General features: G+C 39.7%; 1 protein-coding gene across 2 annotated transcripts in view; it reads right to left on the bottom strand.

The window, feature by feature from the left end:
• Positions 1 to 22,901, bottom strand: part of SLC39A9 (solute carrier family 39 member 9) — a 49,966-nt gene that overhangs the window by 16,856 nt on the left and 10,209 nt on the right. Inside the window, exon 2 of one of the 2 annotated variants that reach the window (XM_061429240.1) lies at positions 13,629 to 13,737. The exons of the other annotated variant lie outside the window; for it this stretch is intronic. Coding sequence (XP_061285224.1) covers positions 13,629 to 13,737 — 109 coding nt within the window. The remainder of the gene's footprint in view (positions 1 to 13,628; positions 13,738 to 22,901) is intronic. 2 annotated transcript variants of the gene reach the window in all.

Genomic DNA, 22,901 nt, shown 5'->3' with positions numbered 1-22,901 from the left:
TCACAGAGTCAGACACGACTGAAGTGACTAAACATAACAACATAAGATAAAACTCTCAAATTGTTTTCCAAAGTGGTTGTACCAGTTTACATATCCAATAGCAATGTCTGAAAGTACTAGTTGCTCCATACCACTGTCAACATTTGATACTATGAGGTTTTAAATTTTTAACCATTTTTACATAGGTGATCATGTCATCTGCAAATAGATAGTTTTACTTCTTGCCAATCTTTGTGCCTTATCTTTCTGTTTCTGGCCTTACTGCAAACTAGCATCTGGCTAGGACTCCAAGTACAATGTTAAGTACAAGTGGTGGAGAGGAGACAGCCTTGTTTTGTTTTTATCTGATGTTGCTGTATGACTCTTTGCGACTTTACAGTGGTTACAACACAAAAAATTTCCTTCTCTTTGTCCCTCCCTTGTGCTCCTCTTAAATGCCAGTCACAAGCCCAACTTACTAAATTTATCCCAAGATCCAGTGAGTTGCCACATTCAGTTTGGAAGCACTGCTGGAGGTAGAGAGAGACTTTCAGATGAAGAAATAGATGATTTTGGAATAAGAGGCATTTCCTGGAAATTAGAAGCCTACACTGCAGTGATCAATTAAAGAGAATCGAACTCTAGACAGGTCTAGGAGGAAAAGGTGGGCAGACAGAGTATGCCCACGCTGTTCTTCACACAAGCAAAATTATTGTTAGCAATAAGGATTTTAAGCCAGAGAACTGACTGAAAGCTCAGAGATGAAAAATAATTAAGTTTATGAGAAAAGCAGTCTACGAATTTTGATTGGTAGTGTTGGACAATTAAACTGTGGCCTCATGGTAACACAAGGGTGTTTGGTTTGTGAAAAATCAATGAACTATTATACACTGCCAAATAATTAGCATGACCTTGAGAAAGAAAAATAAATAAAGTAACACACTTGACTTTCTCTAAAGACAAGGCAATTTTTGGTATGCTTCCATTTTAATATATAAAACCAATTCTTCATATGTATAAATGTAAAGAAACTACACATGTGAAGTAAGTCATAGAATTTTGGTACCTACAATTTTCAATACTACTTAGAAAGATGCTATTGGAAAGGGTTGAATGATTACCTTTTTAAAAGGTCCCCACTAAATATTTAACAAAATGAGCTCTCATCTCTGCCTTTGTTTAGTCTCTGCAGTTCATGAATCCATGGGCCTTCCATGCTGCTTCTCCTGGCTAACAGCCTGTCTTTCAAGACTCAGCCTGTAAGTTCCTTCCTCCTTGACATTTTCTGTGTCCTCTTCTGCTCACGCATATCCAGCAGACTGGTGTGTGTCAACCATAAGTTTTATATCACTATACTACAATTCAGACAGCAGCAAACTACAGGACAAGGGTTCATGTCTAGTTTTGTAAATAAAATTTGCACTGGAATGCAGCCATGCTCATTTGTTCACAGATTGTCTATAGCTGCTCTCATGCTATGACAGCAGAGCTGAGTAACTGCAACAGAAACCATATGGCCCACAAAGCCTAAAATATTTACTATTTGGCCCTTTTAGAAAAAGTTTGCCAACCCCTGCTGTCACTGACTGTTAATTTATTCATTTTCCATCGGCTGTGAATTCTTGAAGGCAGAAGCTATACTGTAGATCTATGAACTCTAACAATCAATATAAGGCCATAAATTGAGTATATACTCAACAAATAGATTTTGAAGGCAAAAAAAAAAGGCCTTCACACTTCTGTAATTTTTTAATGTGACATTTCATTTCGAAAGTTAGGCAATTAATTCCTTCCAATGCAAAAAGACTTTTTTAAATGGAAATAAAATACAATCTTTTAGTCTTATACTTTAGAATGGCTTCCCTGGTGGCTCAGATGGTAAAGAATCTGCCTGCAATGCAGGAGGTACAGGTTTGAACCCTGGGTTGCCCTTGAAGAAAGAAATGGCTACCCACTCCAGTATTCTTGCCTGGAAAATTCCATGGACAGAGAAGCCTGGTGGGCGACATACAGTCCATGGGGTCGCAAAGAATCGGACATGATTGAGAAACTTTCACTTTCAAGATAATTGTGCACATGCTTCTTTATAAATCCAGACTTAATAGGTAACAGATGTATGTGCTAAAGTAGGTGAAAGGTTATGCTAAAGTGAGCTGAGGTACAAAGGTGGGTTAACACCTCATTAAAGGGTGTTAGTCATACTATTATTTGTGAACAGTTGTATAATAATTTTTAAAGGCAATTACTTTTGGGGTATCCATAGCTCTGAAACTAAATGTCAAGCCAATTACAACTTTCAAAGGATGATCAACATTATTTCCCTTCACTGTTGTTTAGGCGCTAAGTCGTGTCTGACTCTTTGCAACCCTTGGACTGCAACATGCCAGGCTTTCCTGTCCTCACTATCTCCTGGAGTTTGTTAAAGTTCATGTGCATTGAGTCAGTGATGCCATCTAACCACCTCATCTTCCGCCGCCCTCTTCTCCTTTTGCCTTCAGTCTTTCCCATCATCAGGGTCTTTTCCAATAAGTCGGTTCTTCGCATCAGGTGGCCAAAGTACTGGAGCTTCAACTTTAGTTATCAGTCTTTCCAATGAATATTCAGGGTTGATTTCCTTTAGGCCTGACTGGTTTGATCTCCCTGCAGTCCAAGGGACTCTCAAGAGTCTTCTCCAGCACCACAATTCAAAAGCATCAATTCTTTGGCACTCAGCCTTTTTTATGGTCCAACTTTCACATCCCTTAATAATAAGGTACACCTATATCAGAATTTTTCAATTTAGATGAGTATAAGAACCTTCTATATCTTATCCTAACAACGCTTTCTTTATCTAAATCATTTTGGAACTCTTGGCATAGCCTTCGGAGTCAAGTTTATGAGCCACAATAAAACTCCTACTTTCTAATATACCAGCTTCTGATCTAAAATAATACTGAATAAATGGGTCAGCTATGTTATTAAACAGATTGGCGTTGAATAAACTGTATTTCTCCAAACCTAAACTGCTTTCAAGGAAAACTCTGCTGCCACTGATGATTTTCATCTCATACTCTGGAAGTAAATTAAAGAAAGAGTTCTAACATTTTTTGAGCATTCACTGATATAAGTATATAATTTCCTGTTGTTACGACTTTGAAAGAGTTAACACTTAATTTTATGTATAAATAAAACTGTGGCAAATAAATGTGGGGAACATTATTATTTATATATAATATATATACACACACACATATATATATAACTTGAAATAAGTGTGCTGTTGATTGAAGCTTTCCATACAAGATCTGAATACTTATAATTAAGTGGAATTTAATTTTATATATAAAAACATAAAATATTTACTGAATTATATACAATGAATGGTAGGCATTATTGGTTTTATTTGCAAGCATTAGCCAAAACAAAACAAAAATGCTTTTTAAAGTGAGTGATAATCCCACGACTTGTTAGTACAGTAACACTTTAGTAATGGGATCTGGATATTCAGTATTAACACATCCACCCTTTCTACTGGAGGATGTGAAACTCAACCCAGCAAAACCTGAGATCTCAAAAACCAGCTATTTACTATTTACAATAGCCAAGATATGGAAACAACATAAATGGCCACTGACAGATGAACGGATAAACAAGATGTGGTGCATATATACAATGGAACATTACTCAGCCATACAAAAGAGTGAAATAATGCCATTTGCAGCAAGATGGATGGACCTAGAGACTATACTAAGTGAAGCGAATCAGAAAGAGAAGACAAGTGCCATGTGACATCACTTCCGTGTGGAATCTAAAATACGACACAAATGAACCTACCTACGAAACAGAAACAGACTCACTCGTAGAGAAGGCCTCTCACTGCCAGGGGCAGAGGGGCTGGGGAGGGACGCGTTGGGGGTTTGGGATTATTAGATGCAAACTATGATAGAATGGAGAAACGAGGGCCTACCGCACAGCACAGGGCACTATACAGTCGATATCCTGTGATAAACCATAATGGAAAAGAACATGAAAAATAATATACATATGTACAACTGAGTCACTTTGCTATACAGTAGAAATGAATACCCCATTGTAAATCAACTATACTAAAATAAAAAATTTTAACACCCAGCTATTTAACTAAAATTCGTGTACATATGGTACTCATTCTTGAAAGAACTTTCAGGTTGTTACTGTTGTGTCTGTTTCACACAGGGCACTGGCTGGTAATGAATAACTGAGGCATGGTCCATGTCACATTCCCCACTGCAAAGTATATACACTCAGTATTATCACTGGATATTGCTCATCAGACATATATTTCTCATGCCACTAACAGAGTGTTCAGCAAATCATCATGGGCTTAATTCTCTCCGTAGATATTCATACAGGAATCCTTCCAATAAGCTCCACCAGTATGGTATATAGCCTTCCTATGTTACAGTGTTCTCTGGAAGGAATGATGCTAAAGCTGAAACTCCAGTACTTTGGCCACCTCATGCCAAGAGTTGACTCATTGGAAAAGACTCTGATGCTGGGAGGGATTGGGGACAGGAGGAGAAGGGGACGACAAAGGATGAGACAGCTGGATGGCATCACCGACTCAATGGACGTGAGTTTGGGTGAACTCTGGGAGTTGGTGATGGACAGGGAGGCCTGGCATGCTGCAATTCATGGGGTTGCAAAGAGTCGGGACACAACTGAGCGACTGAACTGAACTGAACTGATGTTACAGACACATATGTTAAATTATTGATAAATGTAATAGAATCAATTTGCCCTTTGAAGACATTCACTAGAACTCCTTCAGATTAACATTTACAAAGGACAAAGCATTCTAAGAATCAAACCTTCAGGTAATCTGTTTCTTTGTGGGGAAGGGTGACACCCCGCTTTGATGTTTGTATTTTCGGCCTGTACTGATTATTTTAAATTTCTTACCTTCTACTTATATCTTATAACCTTTACAGATTTTTATTATATACTTTTTTTTTTTCTGGGCAAAGACAGACAGTTCTTTACACTTGATGTGTTTTCAGTAACAGTCAAAGTGTTAGTCGCTCAGTGGCATCTGCCTCTTTGCGACCCCATAGACTGTAGCCTGCCAGGCTCTTCTATCCATGGAATTCTTCAGGCAAGAATACTGGAGAGGGTAGCCATTTCCTTCTCCAGGGGCTCTTCCGACCCAGGGACTGAATCTGGGTCTCCCGCACTGCAAGCAGATTCTTTATGGTCTGAGCCACCAGGGAAGCCCAACAGGGTAGAGTAGCTCTTACTTACTATCTGTTTATCATGTAAAAGAGAAAACTGACTATAGTCAAATGAATAAAACTAATGTTTTGAAGGGATGTTAATGAATCTTTTTTTTTTTTAATCAAAATACCACTATTTCTGAAAGAAAAAAAAAATCTCATTATAAGGTAGGAAACTTACATTTCTTTAGCAGATATACAGTGTTTTGGTGATATGAAATTCCTTACAATGTTCACCACATAGCAGAGTGTCATTAAAAGTGTAGACTTCAGACGGAGTAAGGCAGCCTGTGTTCAAATCCTGGTCCTGACACTTACTGGCTGAGTTCCTTGGGCAAATTATTTAACCTCTCAGGGGTTCAAAAGTCTCATTTATAAAGCAGTATCCACCTTAGAGGGTTGTTGTGAATGATTAGGCAATATATTCACACAATACCTGGTATTGTGGTTAAGTGCTCACTAAATGTTCAGGAACATAGTTGTATATTAAATGGAATTAATTCAGGAGATTTATATGAACATGTGAAACATGTGGAGTGAATATCTGGTCAGATACAGTACTGAACAATCAAACAATTTCAGAATCCTGAAAGTAAAGTATAAGAGCCTTAAAGAGCTCCATTTTTATTAATGGAGGATAGGATAAATGTTAATGTAATAGCAGATTTAACCCTCTACTTTAAAACAATTTTTGTGGTTTCAAACATTAGCTCCATCCACAGTAAACAAGTACTGCAGTACTCAATAAACTATGTTCTCAAAACTTCTGTTTCTACAGGAAGACTGTTTCCTCACATGAACACAGATATTCATCTAAGTCCAGTGATTTTAGAGCTATAATTGTAGAAGAGTATGTGAGAAGTTCCTTTTCACATTAATTTGTATTTAATACTGCCTATTAAAGTGTCAGAGTACTTAGCTAACATGGTATACTGAGCTCTGAAAAAATACCTGCTTATTATCATAATTATAAGGTCCACAGAAGAACTAAACCATAGGCTGTAGTTACAGGTACACAAATTCCTTTCTCAAAGTTTGGAGAAAAGTTGGCTTGAACAACAATAACGCAAGAGCGGAAAGGACTTCCCTGGTGGTCCAGTGGCTAAGACTCTACGCTCCCAATGCAGGGGGCCCAGGTTTGATGGAACAAGATCCCACACACTGCAACAAAGATGGAAGATCCCTCACGCTACAACTAAGACTCAACACAGTCAAATCAATCAAAACACACAGAGATACACACAGAGACACCACTACCCGTCTATTTAGGTGATTAAAATAAAAAACTAAAACAAAAGAGACAACGAAAATGTTTGGAAGGGAGTCAACTGGAACTCTCATATTACGGGATGTGGGTATTAGTCACTCAGTCGTGTCCGACTCTTTGTGACCCCATGGACGGTAGCCCACCAGGCTCCTTTGTCCATGGACTTCTCCAGGCAAGAATATTGGAGCAGGTATAAACCACTGATGCACCAAACAACAGGATGACTTCTCAACTGCATTAAGCTAACTAAAAGAAGTCAGACCCAAAGACTACAAGGCTGCATATATATGACATTGAGAAAAGACAAAACTATAGACACAGAGGAGATCAGAGGTTGCTCAAGATTGGAAGTGGAGGAAAAGTCTGATTACAAAAGGAAATGAGGGTGATGGAACTGTTCTGTATTTTGACTTTATGGATTTGACAAAACGTAGTCATTCATGCCAAAAAGACTGAATGCTGTTGTTGTTCAGTTGCTCAGTCGTGTCCAGCTGTTTGCAGCCCCACAGACTGCAGCACACCAGGCTTCCCTGTCCTTTACTACTTCTCGGAGTTTGCTCAAACTCATGTCCATCGAGTCGGTGATGCCATCTAACTATTGTATCCTCTGTTGCCACCTTCTCCTCCTGCCTTCAATCTTTCCCAGCATCAGGGTCTTTTCCAGTGGGTCAGCTCTTCACATCAGGTGGCCAAAATACTGGAGCTTCAGCTTCAGCATCAGTCCTTCCAATGAAATATTCAGGGTTGATTTCCTTTATTGACTGGTTTGATCTCCTTGCTGTCCAAGGGACTCTCAAGAGTCTTTTCCAGCACCACAGTTTGAAAGCATCAATTTTTTGGCACTCAGCTTTCTTTATGGTCCAACTCTCACAACCATAGATGACTACTGGAAAAACCATAACTTTGACTATATGGACATTTGTCCGTTAAGTGATGTCTCTCCTTTTTTATATGCTGTCTAGGTTTGTCATAGCTTTCCTCCCAAGAAGCGTCTTCTAATTTCATGGCTGCAGTCACCATCTGCAGTGATTTTGGAGCCCAAGAAGATAAAGTCTGTCACTGTTTCCAGTTTTTCCCTATTTGCCACGAAGTGATGGGATCAAATGCCATAATCTTCATTTTTTGAATGTTGAGTTTTAAGCCAGTTTTTTCACTCTCCTCTTTCACCTGCATCAAGAGGCTCTTTGGTTCCTCTTTGATTTCTGCCATTAGGATGGTGTCATCTGCATGTCTGAGGTTATTGATATTTCTCCCAGGATTCCAGCCTGTGCTTCTTCCAGCTTGTTCCTTCCAGCCCAGCGTTTCTCATGATGTACTCTGCATAAAAGTTAAATAAGCAGGGTGACAATATACAGTTTTGACGTACTCCTTTCCCAATTTGGAACCAGTCTGTTGTTCCATGTCTGGTTCTAACTGTTACTTCTTGACCTGCATACAGACTTCTCAGGAGGCAGGTAAGGTGGTCTGGTATTCCTATCTCTTTAAGAATTCTCCACAGTTTGTTATGATCCACACAGTCAAAGGCTTTAGTGTAGTCAATGAAGCAGAAGTAGATGTTTTTCTGGAATTCCCTTGCTTTTTCTATGGTCCAACAGATGTTGGCAATTTGATCTTTGGTTCCTCTGCCTTTTATAAATCTAACTTGTACATCTGGAAGTTCTCAGTTCAAGTACTTCTGAAGCCTAGCTTGAAGGATTTTGAGCATAACCTTGCACTCGAGCGTGTGAAATGAACACAATTTTGATGTAGTTTGAACATTCTTTGGCATTGCTTTTCTTTGGGATTGGAATAAAAACTGACCTTTTCCAGTCCTGTGGCCACTGCTGAGTTTTCCAAATTTGCTGGCGTATTGAGTGCTGCACTTTAACAGCATCATCTTTTAGGACTTGAAATAGCTCAGCTGGAATTCCATCACCTCCACTAGCTTTGTTTGTAGTAATGCTTCCTGAGGCCCACTTGACTTCACACTCCAGGATGTCTGGCTCTAGTTGAGAGATCACACCATCGTGGTTATCTAGATTATTAAGACCTTTTTTGTAAAGTTCTTCTGTGTGTTCTTGACATTTCTTCTTAATATCTTCTGCTTCTGTTAGGTCCGTACTGTTTCTGTCCTTTATTGTGCCCATCTTTGCCTGAAATGTTTCCTTGGTATCTCTAATTTTCTTGAATAGATGTCTAGTCTTTTCCATTATATTGTTTTCTTCTATGTCTTTACATTGTTCACTTATGAAGGCTTTCTTATCTTTCCATGCTGTTCTTTGGAATTCTGCATTCAGATGGGTTTATCTTTCCTTTTCTCCTTTGCCTTTTGCTTCTCTTCTTTTCTCAGCTATTTGTAAAGCCTCCTGATAACCATTTTGCCTTCCTTTTTCTTGAGGATGGTTTTGATCACAGCCTCCTGTACAATGTCCCGAACCTCTGTCCATAGTTCTTCAGGCACTCTATCAGATCTAATCCCTTGAATCTATTTGTCATTTCCATTGTATAATTGTAAGGGATTTTATTTAGGTCATACCTGAATGGCCTAGTGGTTTTCCCTATATTCTTCAATTTAAGTCTGAATTTTGCAGTAAGAAGCTAATGATCTGAGCCATAGTCAGCTCCAGACCTTGTTTTTGCTGACCATATAGAGTTTCTCCATCTTTGGCTGCAAAGAATATAATCAATCTGATTTCAATTTTGACCATCTGGTGATGTCCATGTGTAGAGTTGTCTCCTGTGTTGTTGGAAGAGGGTGTTTGTTATGACCAGTGCATTCTCTTGGCAAAACTCTGTTAGCCTTTGCCCTGCTTCATTTTGTACTCCAAGGCCAAACTTGTCTGTTACTCCAGGTATCTCTTGACTTCCTACTTTTGTATTCCAGTCCCCTATGATGAAAAGGACATCTTTTTAGTGTTAGTTCTAGAAAGTTTTGTAGGTCTTCATAGAACTGGTCAGCTTCAGCTTCTTCATCATTAGTGGTTAGGGCATAGATTTGGATTACTGTGATACTGAATGGTTTGCCTTAGAAACAAACTGAGATCATTCTATCATTTTTGAGATTGCACTCAAGTACTGATTCAAATTGCCAATATCCATGGGATCATCGAAAAAGCAAGACAGTTCCAGAAAAACATCTATTTCTGCTTTATTGACTATGCCAAAGCCTTTGACTGTGTGGATCACAACAAACTGTGGAAAATTCCTACAGAGATGGGAATACCAGACCACCTGACCTGCCTCTTGAGAAACCTATATGCAGGTCAGGAAGCAACAGTTAGAATTGGACATGGAACAACAGACTGGTTCCAAATAGGAAAAGGAGTACGTCAAAGCTGTATATTGTCACCCTGTTTATTTAACTTCTTTGCAGAGTACATCATGAGAAACGCTGGGCTGGAAGAAGCACAAGCTGCAATCAAGATTGCTGGGAGAAACATCAATAACTTCAGATATGCAGATGACACCACCCTTATGGCAGAAAGTGAAGAGGAACTCAAAAGCCTCTTGATGAAAGTGAAAAAGGAGAATGAAAAAGTTGGCTTAAAGCTCAACATTCAGAAAACTAAGGTCATGGCATCGGGTCCCATCACTTCATGGGAAACAGATGGGGAAACAGTAGAAACAGACTTTATTTTTGGGGGCTCCAAAATCACTGCAGATGGTGACTGCAGCCATGAAATTAAAAGACACTTACTCCTTGGAAGGAAAGTTATGACCAACCTAGATAGCATATTCAAAACCAGAGACATTACTTTGCCAACAAAGGTCCGTTTAGTCAAGGCTATGGTTTTTCCAGTGGTCATGTATGGATGTGAGAGTTGGACTGTGAAGAAAGCTGAGTGCTGAAGAATTGATGCTTTTGAAATGTGGTGTTGGAGAAGGTTCTTGCGAGTCGCTTGGGCTGCAAGGAGATCCAACCAGTCCATCCTAAAGGAGACCAGTCCTGGGTGTTCATTGGAAGGACTGATGCTGAGGCTGAAACTCCAATACTTTGGCCACCTCATGTGAAGAGTTGACTCATTGGAGAAGACCCTGATGCTGGGAGGGATTGGGGCAGGAGGAGAAGGGGACGACAGAGGATGAGATGGCTGGATGGCATCATCGACTCGATGGACATGAGTTTGGGTGAACTCTGGGAGTTGGTGATGGACAGGGAGGACTGGTGTGCTGCGATTCATTGGGTCGCAAAGAATTGGACACAACTGAGCAACTGAACTGAACTGAACAGCATTTTGGACTCCTTTTGTTGACTATGAGGGCTATTCCATTTCTTCTAAGGGCTTCTTGTAGTAGATATAATGGTCATCTGAATTAAATTTGCCCATTCCTGTCCATTTTAGTTCACTGATTAGTAAAATGTTGATGTTCACTCTTGCCACCTTCGGTTTAATCACTTCCAATTTACCTTGTTTCATGGACCTAATATTTCAGGTTCTTATGCAGTATTGTTCTTTACAGCATTGGACTTGACTTTCACCACCAGCCACATTCACAACTGGGCATCGCTTCTGCTTTGGCTCAGCCTCTTTATTCCTTCTGGAGCTATTTCTCCACTCATCTCCTGTAGCATATTGGGCACCTACTAACCTGAGGGCTTCATCTTTCACTGTCATATCTTTTTGCCTTGTGAATATAAAATATGTAAGTGAAAATAGTTGTAAAATATTTCTTTTCTTTTTTTTTTTTTAATGAAGGCCAACCAGCATGTGGGATCTTCGTTCCCTGACCAGGGATCAAACCTACAACTTCTGCAGTAAAAGCACAGAGTCTTAATCTCTGGACCACTAGGGAAGTCCCTTAAAAGATTTTTTAATGATTGGCTTGGGGCAGGAAAATAATCTGTGATGAAAAGGTTAAAGAAATTAGAATGCTTATTTTTCAAAAAATAGGTTTATAAAGTACATGTATCTATCTTCAAACGAATCCACAAAATTATTTTGGGCCAAAACAAGGAAAACTGAAAATAAAGGAAAGCAACCCAACACATAGTAGCTACATTTAACTTTAAAAGTATACCTGAAATATGGTATATACATTATCATCTCATAAAACTATCAGCAAAAAAAAAAACTAAAGCTGAAGCACTTTTTTCCCCTACTCTAGTGTTTCCTAAACTTGTCTAATAAGAATCATTTGACAACGTGTTAAAATTAAATATACCCAAATACCTTCCCTGGAGATTTTGATTAAATAATCTAGGTTGGGGGTCAGAAAACTGTACTTTTAAAATGCACCCCTTCCTCAAGAAACTTTTATTATCAGACAAGTTTAGCAAACAACTACCACCCATAATTCTTAGCACAAAGCCAAGCAAAACAAATTTTAAGTGTCTTTTAATCATAGTCTGAATGTTTTCTAGCACACCAGCAGAGTAATTTCCACAGTGGAATGAGTACACGCAGGAAAACTCAAGATGATCCACTGGAACATGAAAGGAAATACTGATCTATATACTGTTACTTTAAATCTCATTTTCCAAAATTTTCTATTTAAGGAGTGTATTATAAGGTAGAGTGTATCAATGCAATAGCACATGTATTATCTTTTTTTCTCAATAGAATATATGATCAAAAAAGAGTGGAAACCACTGCTCTAAGGATCCTAATTTGTTATTTTTTCCTCCTAAGGCTGACCAATCCTTAGCCTCTGTCCTACTTTGCACTAACCCCCATGATCCCCATTCTTTACCACTATGACCATATTCATACCCCAGGCATATGAGCATCATCCCTCTGAATATAGGACAGTTTTTTTCCTCTACTAACATGTGAAAAACTATTTATTATGCTGTGACTAGTAAGAAATTTTGGAGAAGGCAATGGCACCCCACTCCAGTACTCTTGCCTGGAAAATCCCATGGATGGAGGAGCCTGGTGGGCTGCAGTCCATGAGGTTGCAAAGAGTCGGACACGACTGCGAGACTTCACTTTCACTTTTCACTTTCATGCATTGGAGAAGGAAATGGCAACCCACTCCAGTGTTCTTGCCTGGAGAATCCCAGGGACGGGGGAGCCTGGTGGGCTGCCGTCTAAGGGGTTGCACAGAGTCAGACATGACTGAAGTGACTTAGCAGCAGCAGCAGCAGTAAGAAATCTGGAAGGTGTTGACCTCTTTATTCTATTCTTAAAGTCTAGCAGACTCTTGGCATCTGAAATCAGCTCACCAATATAACATTTGTGGTTTTAGTCAAGTGGGACATTTAATGACAGGTGGGAATCTGATTTTGCTGAATCACAAATCTGAATCAAGTATGCCTCCCAGCTGATATAAAGGACCAAATCATTTAGCAGATGAATGAACCAAGCTGACCGCCCAGCATTTAATCTTCTATAGCTGTACTGTTCTCTGCTTGTTATTAGGGTCAGGAGACGTCTTTTTAATTCCTTAGTTATCCTTTACTACAGAAGTCCTCATTATCTAGAAGGTTCATTATAAAGAGTCCTTGAGGGGCTTCCCTGGTGGCTCAGTGGTAACAAATCCGACTACCAGTGCAAGAAACATGGGTTCCCTCCCTGATCCAGGAAGATCCCACATGCCTTGGAGCAACTAAGCCTGTGTATCACAACTATTGAGTCTGTGCTCCAGAGCCTGGGAGCTGCAGCTACCAAGCCCATGTGCTGTAGCTACTGAAGCCTGCATGCCCTAGACTCCATGCTCTGCAACGAAGCCCCCGCAATAAGAACCCTGTGCACAGCAAGTAGAAAAAGTCAATACAGCAATGAAGACCCAGCACAGCCATAAATAAATGCATAAAATTTAGAAACAAATGGTTTAAAAATTTTTTAAAAGGAGTCTTTGAATCCAAATGTGTTTATCTATCTACCTATCTATATATATTTTTTTTTTAATTAAAGAACACTAAAAACACAATCATTGTCATGTAGGAATTTGGAAGTTTTGCATAGGCATTAAAAAGAATGATTGTCATTCTTAGAAAGCCCACAATTCATGTGTTATTGCAAATAAATCTTAAGTGGTATTCGTGGACAGAGGCATTCAATTCACTAACTGCTACTGACGTGTTTATTGTCAAAAACATCAAAAGATATGCTTTGGCATATTTCTATGGCAAACGTGTGAACTGTTTTCAGAAAAAAATATCACCAAGCTTCTCTTTTGAGCCCTCCACATCAATAACATAGCTCAAAGAAGGCCCATCTCTCTCTCACCCTCAAGAATATCTTCATAAAGTGCGTGCACCCCTTCAGGCACGATGACCGCCAGTGCAGTTCCACAGAGGAGGCCGGCACCCAAAACAGTCACCAGCTTTAGTCGCTCCTGGAAAGAAAACATAAGCTGTTGAAGATTGATGACTAAACAGGGGAAAAGTTTCCGAAGTATCTGCAGTGAGCTGCTTATTTGTGAGGCCAAAATCTACAATGGCCAGTGAACATGAAAAAGGGTCAGCTTCATCAAAGTGTGCTCAGTCCCTTCAGTCGTGTCTGATTCTTTGCGCCCCCATGGACTGTAGCCCACCAGACGCCCCTGTCCCTGGGATTCTCCAGGCAAGAATACTGGAGTGGGTTGCCATGCCCTCCTCCAGGGGATCTTCTGACCCAGGGATCAAACCCTTGTCTCCTGCTTCGCCTGTGTTGCAGGTGGATTCTTTACCTGCTGAGCCATCGGGGAAGCCCAAGTTTCATGAATAATAATGCCAATTAGAACAAGGAGATACCATTTTTAAGCTTACCAGATTGGCAGTGATGTGGGAAAACTTGTCTACTACCTACAATAGGGAGAAGTTAGCATACTCATCTTAAACTGGAGGAATTGGGAGCTGCTGCAACCTATATGGACCCCAATTTGGTAATTTAGATTTAAAGCCTCAAAAATGTGAATTCTTTGATCCAGCAATTTCATTTCTAGAAATTTTCCTAAAAAAGAACTATGAAAAGGTGGCCACTGTACATATTAAGAATACAAACCTGAAAATAATCTAAATGTCCAAGAAAGGAGATTAGCTAATAAACTTAAAATACTTCACCAGAGCACCAAGTGAAAAGTGAAAATGTTAGTAGCTCAGCAATTACAAATTATGACAGGGGTCTACTCATGGATACAGAAGGTAATGACACGATTTCCCTGGTGGTCCAGTGGCTAAGAATCCACCCGCCAATGCAGGGGACATGGGTTTCATCACTGATCCGGTAAGATCCCATATGCCATGGGGCAACTTAGCCCGTGTGCCACAACTACAGAGCCCACACTCTACAGCCTGCGAGCTGCAACTATTGCAACCTGCACTCTTACAGCCTATGCCCCACAACAAGAGTGGCCAACGCAATGAGAAGGCCGTGTACCACAGCAAACAGCAGCCCCCGCTCACTACAAGAGAAAGCCCGCGCAGCAACGAAGACCCAGCACAACCAAAAACAAATGTTAATTAATTTTTAAAAAAGGCATGATATATTGCTACGAGGAAAAGCTGCGAGCAAACAATACTTATGGATAATCTCATAGTTCTTTTGAAAAAGTATACCCATAGACAGAACAAGTGTAAAACATTAACAATTTTTTCTTTTTTTTTTTTGTATGGTTTTTTTATTCTTTTTTTTTTTATATAATTTTTTTTAATTAATTTTATTTTTAAACCTTACATAATTGTATTAGTTTTGCCAAATATCAAAATGAATCCACCACAGGTATACATGTGTTCCCCATCCTGGACCCTCCTCCCTCCTCCCTCCCCATACCATCCCTCTGGGTCGTCCCAGTGTACCAGCCCCAAGCATCCAGCATCGTGCATTGAACCTGGACTGGCATCTCGTTTCATACATGACTTTTCATATGTTTCAATGCCATTCTCCCAAATCTTCCCACCCTCTCCCTCTCCCACAGAGTCCATAAGCCTGTTCTATACATCAGTGTCTCTTTTGCTGTCTCGTATACAGGGTTATCGTTACCATCTTTCTAAATTCCATATATATGCGTTAGTATACTGTATTGGTGTTTTTCCTTCTGGCTTACTTCACTCTGTATAATAGGCTCCAGTTTCATCCACCTCATTAGAACTGATTCAAATGTATTCTTTTTAATGGCTGAGTAATACTCCATTGTGTATATGTACCACAGCTTTCTTATCCATTCATCTGCTGATGGACATCTAGGTTGCTTCCATGTCCTGGCTATTATAAACACAATTTTTTCTTTATAGTTTATAAATGTGATATATAATTTATAAAAATTTATTTATCTGCAATGAACATACAATGAAACATACTCATACAATGAAAAAACATATTTAGTTTAATACTAAAATGTCCTCTAGTTTAAAAAAAAATGCTGGATTGAGATTGACATACTAGAGCTGTAGATATTTAATGTATACCACTTTATGTATTTGGAAGTACACATCTATGAAACCATCATTAGAATCAATGCCATAAATGATCTATGGCTTTAATCCACTAATACCAGTTTTTTCTTTTTATTCAGATTTCCTTAGCAGACTGTATCCTGACATAAAGGATATAAAGGATTATGTTTCAAAATTTCCTGAAGCAGCGATGTACCCTTCTTAGAGTCTTGGGAGTATGAAAAATAATCTTTAAAACTACAAGAGGGCATTAATGTTGCTTATGAAAAACTTTTAATAATTTTAACAGTATATCACATACTCGCCTTTTCTGTTTTAGTTTCTTTTATGAGGTTATCAAAAATAACAATGGTTGTATTAGTTCTGAAATACTACTGAAGCTGCAACTGTGAAGCTGTGGGAATATACACATACAAGTACTGCCTCTAAGGGAGGTTCTTAGCTGAAAAGTTAGTAGAAATATTACCCACTCCTTGTTTGGGAAGAAAGAAGGGACCCATGTCTATTGTGTCTCTATTGAAAATGGGGGGACTATAGCTGCAATGTCAGCACCAGCTAATACTTGCCCTATAGCATGAGGGGAATCCCCTTAGCATCTAGGCCAGGTCAGCCCTTCACACATTCTGGATGGCTATTAATGACTTACAAACTGAGAGAGTTCTGAACACGTTCAGTGATTGCATTCTAATGGTATACAACTATACAGCTTGTATAAAAACCCTCCAATGGTTGGGGCAGTGGCTTGGGAGGCAGAACTAACTCCATGTTCAAATTAGTTAACAAGTCAGCACCTCAACTCTTCTTTAAAATAATATTTCTACACATCCTATGAAGATACAGGAGGCAACAAGAGAACGTGGTTGAAGTATTTTGGGAAAAGGACATCAAACAGCTGGTGTTCCTATTTTAATGTTCAATATTGAGCTATTCTAAGAGTCTTTGTCTTTTCCAAGTTACTAAACTCACCAAAGCACTGCTAATCACAGCATTCATTTGAGACCAACTGTTAGAGTATGGAGAACACAAGATGGAAAAACAGCTCTGACATGGCAAGTAATTAGTCTTTTCATCATTCTCTCTAAACAATTCATAAAAGTCACCTTTGCTTAAAACAATCATGAATGTCAAGTTTTACTGCAAAGAAAGGACAAAAACAAGGGTAAAGCTGCCCCAGACTATCATTTCATTTGAGGGCCTTAGTTTCAGAACTCCACAATTCAAACTAATGAATAAATTACTAGGAAAGAAGACTGTCCTGTCAGCGTTTTGACTATGCTCTACTCTGGGAAATGGAAATGAAAGATGCCTCAGCTTTGCAAATTAAGGGAAGATGAGAGGAAAGGGATGTACCTAAAACGGAAAGAGCTAATTGCCTTCAAGAATTACTTGGGTGGTACCTCACATCATATAAATGAAAATTAATTCCTGATGGATTATACACCTAAATATAAAACCTAAAACTCAACGGCTGTTAGAAAAAAATATAGAAAATCTTGGCAATCTTGGAGTTGGCAAAGATTTCTCAACAAGGACACAAAAAACACAAACTATTTTAAGAGAAAAAAATTCAACATCAGAATTTTAAATGTTTGCTGATCCATTAAGAAATGAATAGGCAAGCTACATACTGGAAGAAAGTACATATACCTGTACTGGAAATACATATATTTGTGGTGGGTGTATGGTAACAATATACACTCAGGCCCCTTCAGGTTGGAGATACCTGTTCCCCCAAGTGCTGGCAATGTTGCCTACTGATGGCTTTCAGCTAAGTCCCTCTGAGACACTGCCCTTAGGCCAATAACCTAAAAGTTATATTCCCTCCCCTCGAGAAGTCCATATCCAGTGACTAGCCCAACTTGCTGCTATGCAGATGGAGGTACAAAGCCTCAAGTCAGAATATCTCAGAAGGGCCATAAAGCTTCAGTGCCTTCTGTGGAGTGATCTGAGGCCTCCACTGCAACCAAATTACAGCTCAACTTCTTCATCTGCTTAATCCTGCTCATTCTTTCATAGGTGTTATTCCCTGGTGGCTCATGTGGTGGCCTGTAATGCAGGAGACCCAGGTTTGATCCCTGGGTCAGGAAGATCCTCTGGAGAAGGGAATGACTACCCACTCCAGTATTCTTGCCTGGAGAATTCCATGAACAGAGGAGTCTGATGGGCTACAGTCCATGGAGGTACAAAGAATCGGATACGACTGAGCAACACTTGGTTATTCCCAAGAACACCACCCAATAAACTTCCTGTAAATCTTTCTGCAAATCTTCTCAGGGTCTGTATTCTAGGGAACCCAACCTAAGCCACTGACGAAGCACTTGCATTTGAAATACAAAGAATGATTACAACTCAGTAAGAGACAAAATTAAAGTTAAAAATAGGTAAAACACTGAACAGATACTTCACAAAAGATACATGAATGGCCAGTAAGCCCATGAAAAGATGTTCAACATTATTTAATCATCAAAATGCAAACTTATACTATAATGAGATACTTCTTCACACCCACTAGAATGGCTAATATTAAAGAGACCAACACCACTAAATGATGGCAAGGATACAGACCAACTGGAACTCCCATATGTTGTTGGGCAGAGCATAAAATGGTCCAATCACTTCAGAAAACTGGTAGTCTCTTATAAAGTTAAACAGTAATTCCACTTCTGGGTATTTACCAAGAGAAATGAAAGCATATGTGTCCCCCCAAAACTTGCATAAAAACACTCACAGACGCTTATCGATAATAGCCCTAAGAATACCAGTTTACCATTCTGCTATTGCTGGACATCTGATTCAGATTATGGCTAATGAGATCTGTATTTGTTGTTGTTTAGATTTCACAAAGTCGTGTCTGACTCTTTTGTGACCCCATGGATTGTAGCCCACCAGGCTTCTCTGTCCATGGGATTTCCCAAGCAAGAATACTGGAGTGGGTTGCCATTTCCTTCTCTATGGAATCTCGCTGACTTGGGGACCAAACTCAAGTCAGCCAATGCATGTACATTCTTTACCACTGAGCCATCAGGGAAGCCCAAGATCTGTATTACAATATCATTTTAAAGAGTCAGAAAAAAAAGAATTTGAGAATTTGGAAAAAAGAGATCTCTGAGGTAAACTTGAGTAAATCATCTCACTTTGTAATATTTCCTCAAAGGAAAGGCAGTGTGAGCTAAAATTACTGTATTATGTTTTCATGAACTCCTTATTGCCAAATTCAGACTTAAATTGAAGAAAGTAGGGAAAACCACTAGACCATTCAGGTATTACCTAAATCATATCCCTTATGATTGTACAGTGGAAGTGAGAAATAGATTTAAGGGCCTAGATCTGATAGAGTGCCTGATGAACTACGGAATGAGGTTCATGACACTGTACAGGAGACAGGGATCAAAACCATCCCCATGGAAAAGAAATGCAAAAAAAAGCAAAATGGCTGTCTGGGGAGGCCTTACAAATAGCTGTGAAAAGAAGAGAAGTGAAAAGCAAAGGAGAAAAGGAAAGATATAAACATCTGAATGCAGAGTTCCAAAGAATAGCAAGAGATAAGAAAGCCTTCTTCAGCGATCAATGCAAAGAAATAGAGGAAAACAACAGAATGGGAAAGACTAGGGATCTCTTCAAGAAAATCAGAGATACCAAAGGAAGATTTCATGCAAAGATGGGCTCTATAAAGGACAGAAATGGTATGGACCTAACAGAAGCAGAAGATATTAAGAAGAGATGGCAAGAATACACAGAAGAACTGTACAAAAAAGATCTTCACGACCCAGATAATCACGATGGTGTGATCACTGACCTAGAGCAAGATATCCTGGAATGTGAAGTCAAGTGGGCCTTGGAAAGCATCACTATGAACAAAGCTAGTGGAGGTGATGGAATTCCAGTTGAGCGATTTCAAATCCTGAAAGATGATGCTGTGAAAGTGCTGCACTCAAAAAGTGCTGCCAGCAAATTTGGAAAACTCAGCAGTGGCCACAGGACTGGAAAAGGTCCGTTTTCATTCCAATCCCAAAGAAAGGCAATGCCAAAGAATACTCAAACTACCACAGAATTGCACTCGTCTCACAGGCTAGTAAAGTAATGCTCAAAATTCTCCAAGCCAGGCTTCAGCAATATGTGAACCGTGAACTTCCTGATGTTCAAGCCGGTTTTAGAAAAGGCAGAGGAACCAGAGATCAAATTGCCAACATCCGCTGGATCATGGAAAAAGCAAGAGAGTTCCAGAAAAAACATCGATTTCTGCCTTATTGACTGTGCCAAAGCCTTTGACTGTGTGGATCACAAGAAACTGTGGAAAATTCTGAAAGAGATGGGAATACCAGACCACCTGATCTGCCTCTTGAGAAATCTGTATGCAGGTCAGGAAGCAACAGTTAAAACTGGACATGGAACAACAGACTGGTCCCAAATAGGAAAAGGAGTACGTCAAGGCTGTATATTGTCACCTTGTTTATTTAACTTATATGCAGAGTACATCATGAGAAATACTGGACTGGAAGAAACACAAGCTGGAATCAAGATTGCCGGGAGAAATATCAATCACCTCAGATATGCAGATGACACCACCCTTATGGCAGAAAGTGAAGAGGAACTAAAAAGCCTCTTGATGAAAGTGAAAGTGGAGAGTGAAAAAGTCGGCTTAAAGCTCAACATTCAGAAAACGAAGATCATGGCATCCGGTCCCATCATTTCATGGGAAATAGATGGGGAAACAGTGTCAGACTTTATTTTTCTGGGCTCCAAAATCACTGCAGATGGTGACTGCAGCCATGAAATTAAAAAACGCTTACTCCTTGAAAGGAAAGTTATGACCAACCTAGATAGCATATTCAAAAGCAGAGACATTACTTTGCCAACAAAGGTTCGTCTAGTCAAGGCTATGGTTTTTCCTGTGGTCATGTATGGATGTGAGAGTTGGGACTGTTGAAGAAGGCTGAGTGCCGAAGAATTGATGCTTTTGAACTGTGGTGTTGGAGAAGACTTTTGAGAGTCCCTTGGACTGCAAGGATTCCAACCAGTCCATTCTGAAGGAGATCAGCCCTGGGATTTCTTTGGAAGGAATGATGCTAAAGCTGAAACTCCAGTACTTTGGCCACCTCATGCGAAGAGTTGACTCATTGGAAAAGACTCTGATGCTGGGAGGGATTGGGGGTAGGAGGAGAAGGGGACGACAGAGGATGAGATGGCTGGATGGCATCACTGACTCGATGGAGGTGAATCTGAGTGAACTCCGGGAGGTGGTGATGGACAGGGAGGCCTGGTGTGCTGCGATTCATGGAGTCGCAAAGAGTCGGACACGACTGAGCAACTGATCTGATCTGATCTGATGTTTTCAGTCTACTTTGAAATTAGAGTACATACATTTTTTTACCAAATGAAGTTAAACCTCCTACACTTAACTAAGTTATTTAACCAAGTCAGACAAATCTATGTTTGTTCTTGGAACTCCTTACACCAAAATTTTAAGTTCTGTGAAGGCAGAAACTTTTAATTTACTGCTGAATACTTATAGAGTAGGATCTTGACACATAACAGATTCTTCCCTAAACATATACAAAGAGAATGAATTAAATACCCAGATTCATACAAGGCACTGGGGACTTGGTACCTGCCATTCAACTGGCCCTTAATATCAACAAATATATAAATGCTCTGGAACCTCTTTAGAACACTTGTGCTGGTTAACAGGCCTAACATGTCCCTTCAAAGTGTAACCATATCTAGAATTTTCCGTGGTTATTTGATTCGGAATTTATCCTTTGGCTCAAGGGGTATTAAAGTACATAAAATAAGGAACCATAATAAGATTCCACCACAGTAAATGTGAGGCAACGCAGTCATTTGTCTCATTAATGCAAATACCTTAAATGACATCTTTTTTTCCCAAGAAGTTCAAAACCTGTTTCAACCTTTAGCACTGTTTCAATCACTATTTAGTCACTGCTTCAATCTCCAGCAAACTGATACGAAGATTATTTATTGTACATAACTTTGATCAGGTTGATAAACGTGTAGTAACTTTCTCATGGTCACCTAATTACAGAGGGAACACTTCTGACAGAAACAAAAAATCAAATAGTCAAAAAAATAAGCATAAATGGCACCTCACTCCAGCACTCTTGCCTGGAAAATCCCATGGACGGAGGAGCCTGGTGGGCCGCAGTCCATGGGGTCGCTAAGAGTCGGGTAAGACTCAGCGACTTTACTTTCACTTTCATGCACTGGAGAAGGAAATGGCAACGCACTCCAGTGTTCTTGCCTGGAGAATCCCTGGGACGGGGGAGCCTTGTGGGCTGCCGTCTATGGGGTCGCACAGAGTCGGACATGACTGAAGCGACTTAGCAGCAGCAGCCGTGGGTTACAGTTTCAATTTTTCTTAAAAAATTTTTTTAAATTACCTGAATCATTTTAGACTCAATTTATTTCAAGCACTTGAGATGTGGCTCCATGTTATTTGTACAGCTGTATTCTTTCACACAACTTCACAATTTGTTATTTAATCTCAGAACAGAGTACATGTCAAAATCAAAACGCTGACAAGTTCTCTCCTTTGCTTACGGTAAATCACTGAAAAGCTATATTTAAATGAAGAAGTACAAATTTCACGTGTGGTTCAAGATGAAACAGAGAAGGCAGTGGCACCCCAGTCCAGTACCCTTGCCTGGAAAATCCCATGGATGGAGGAGCCTGGAGGGCTGCAGTCCATGGGGTCGCTGAGGGTCAGACACGACTGAGCGACTTCACTTTCACTTTTCACTTTCCTGCATTGGAGAAGGAAATGGCAACCCACTCCAGTGTTCTTGCCTGGAGAATCCCAGGGAGGGGGGAGCCTGGTGGGTTGCCGTCTCTGGGGTTGCACAGAGTCAGACACGACTGAAGTGACTTAGCATAGCATTAGCATCAAGATGAAAAGAGTTCCCAAAGCAACAGTATCTGTTGAACAAGTGAAATATTTGCTCAAGAGAGGCATGAACTGTGCAATGCCGTTTGTCTGGTGTTATCTCATTTTACAATTTCATGTCTGTAGCTGACTAAGCCAAAGGACTGACCAGAACTATTAATTAAAGCAGCAGTTTGTACTCAGTGCCATTAAGCTATCAGCGTAGTGCAAGCTTTGAAGTCAGTT

Source organism: Bos javanicus, chromosome 10, assembly GCF_032452875.1.
Source record: "Bos javanicus breed banteng chromosome 10, ARS-OSU_banteng_1.0, whole genome shotgun sequence".
Lineage (NCBI taxonomy): Eukaryota > Metazoa > Chordata > Mammalia > Artiodactyla > Bovidae > Bos > Bos javanicus.
This window is presented reverse-complemented; position numbering and strand designations above follow the sequence as displayed.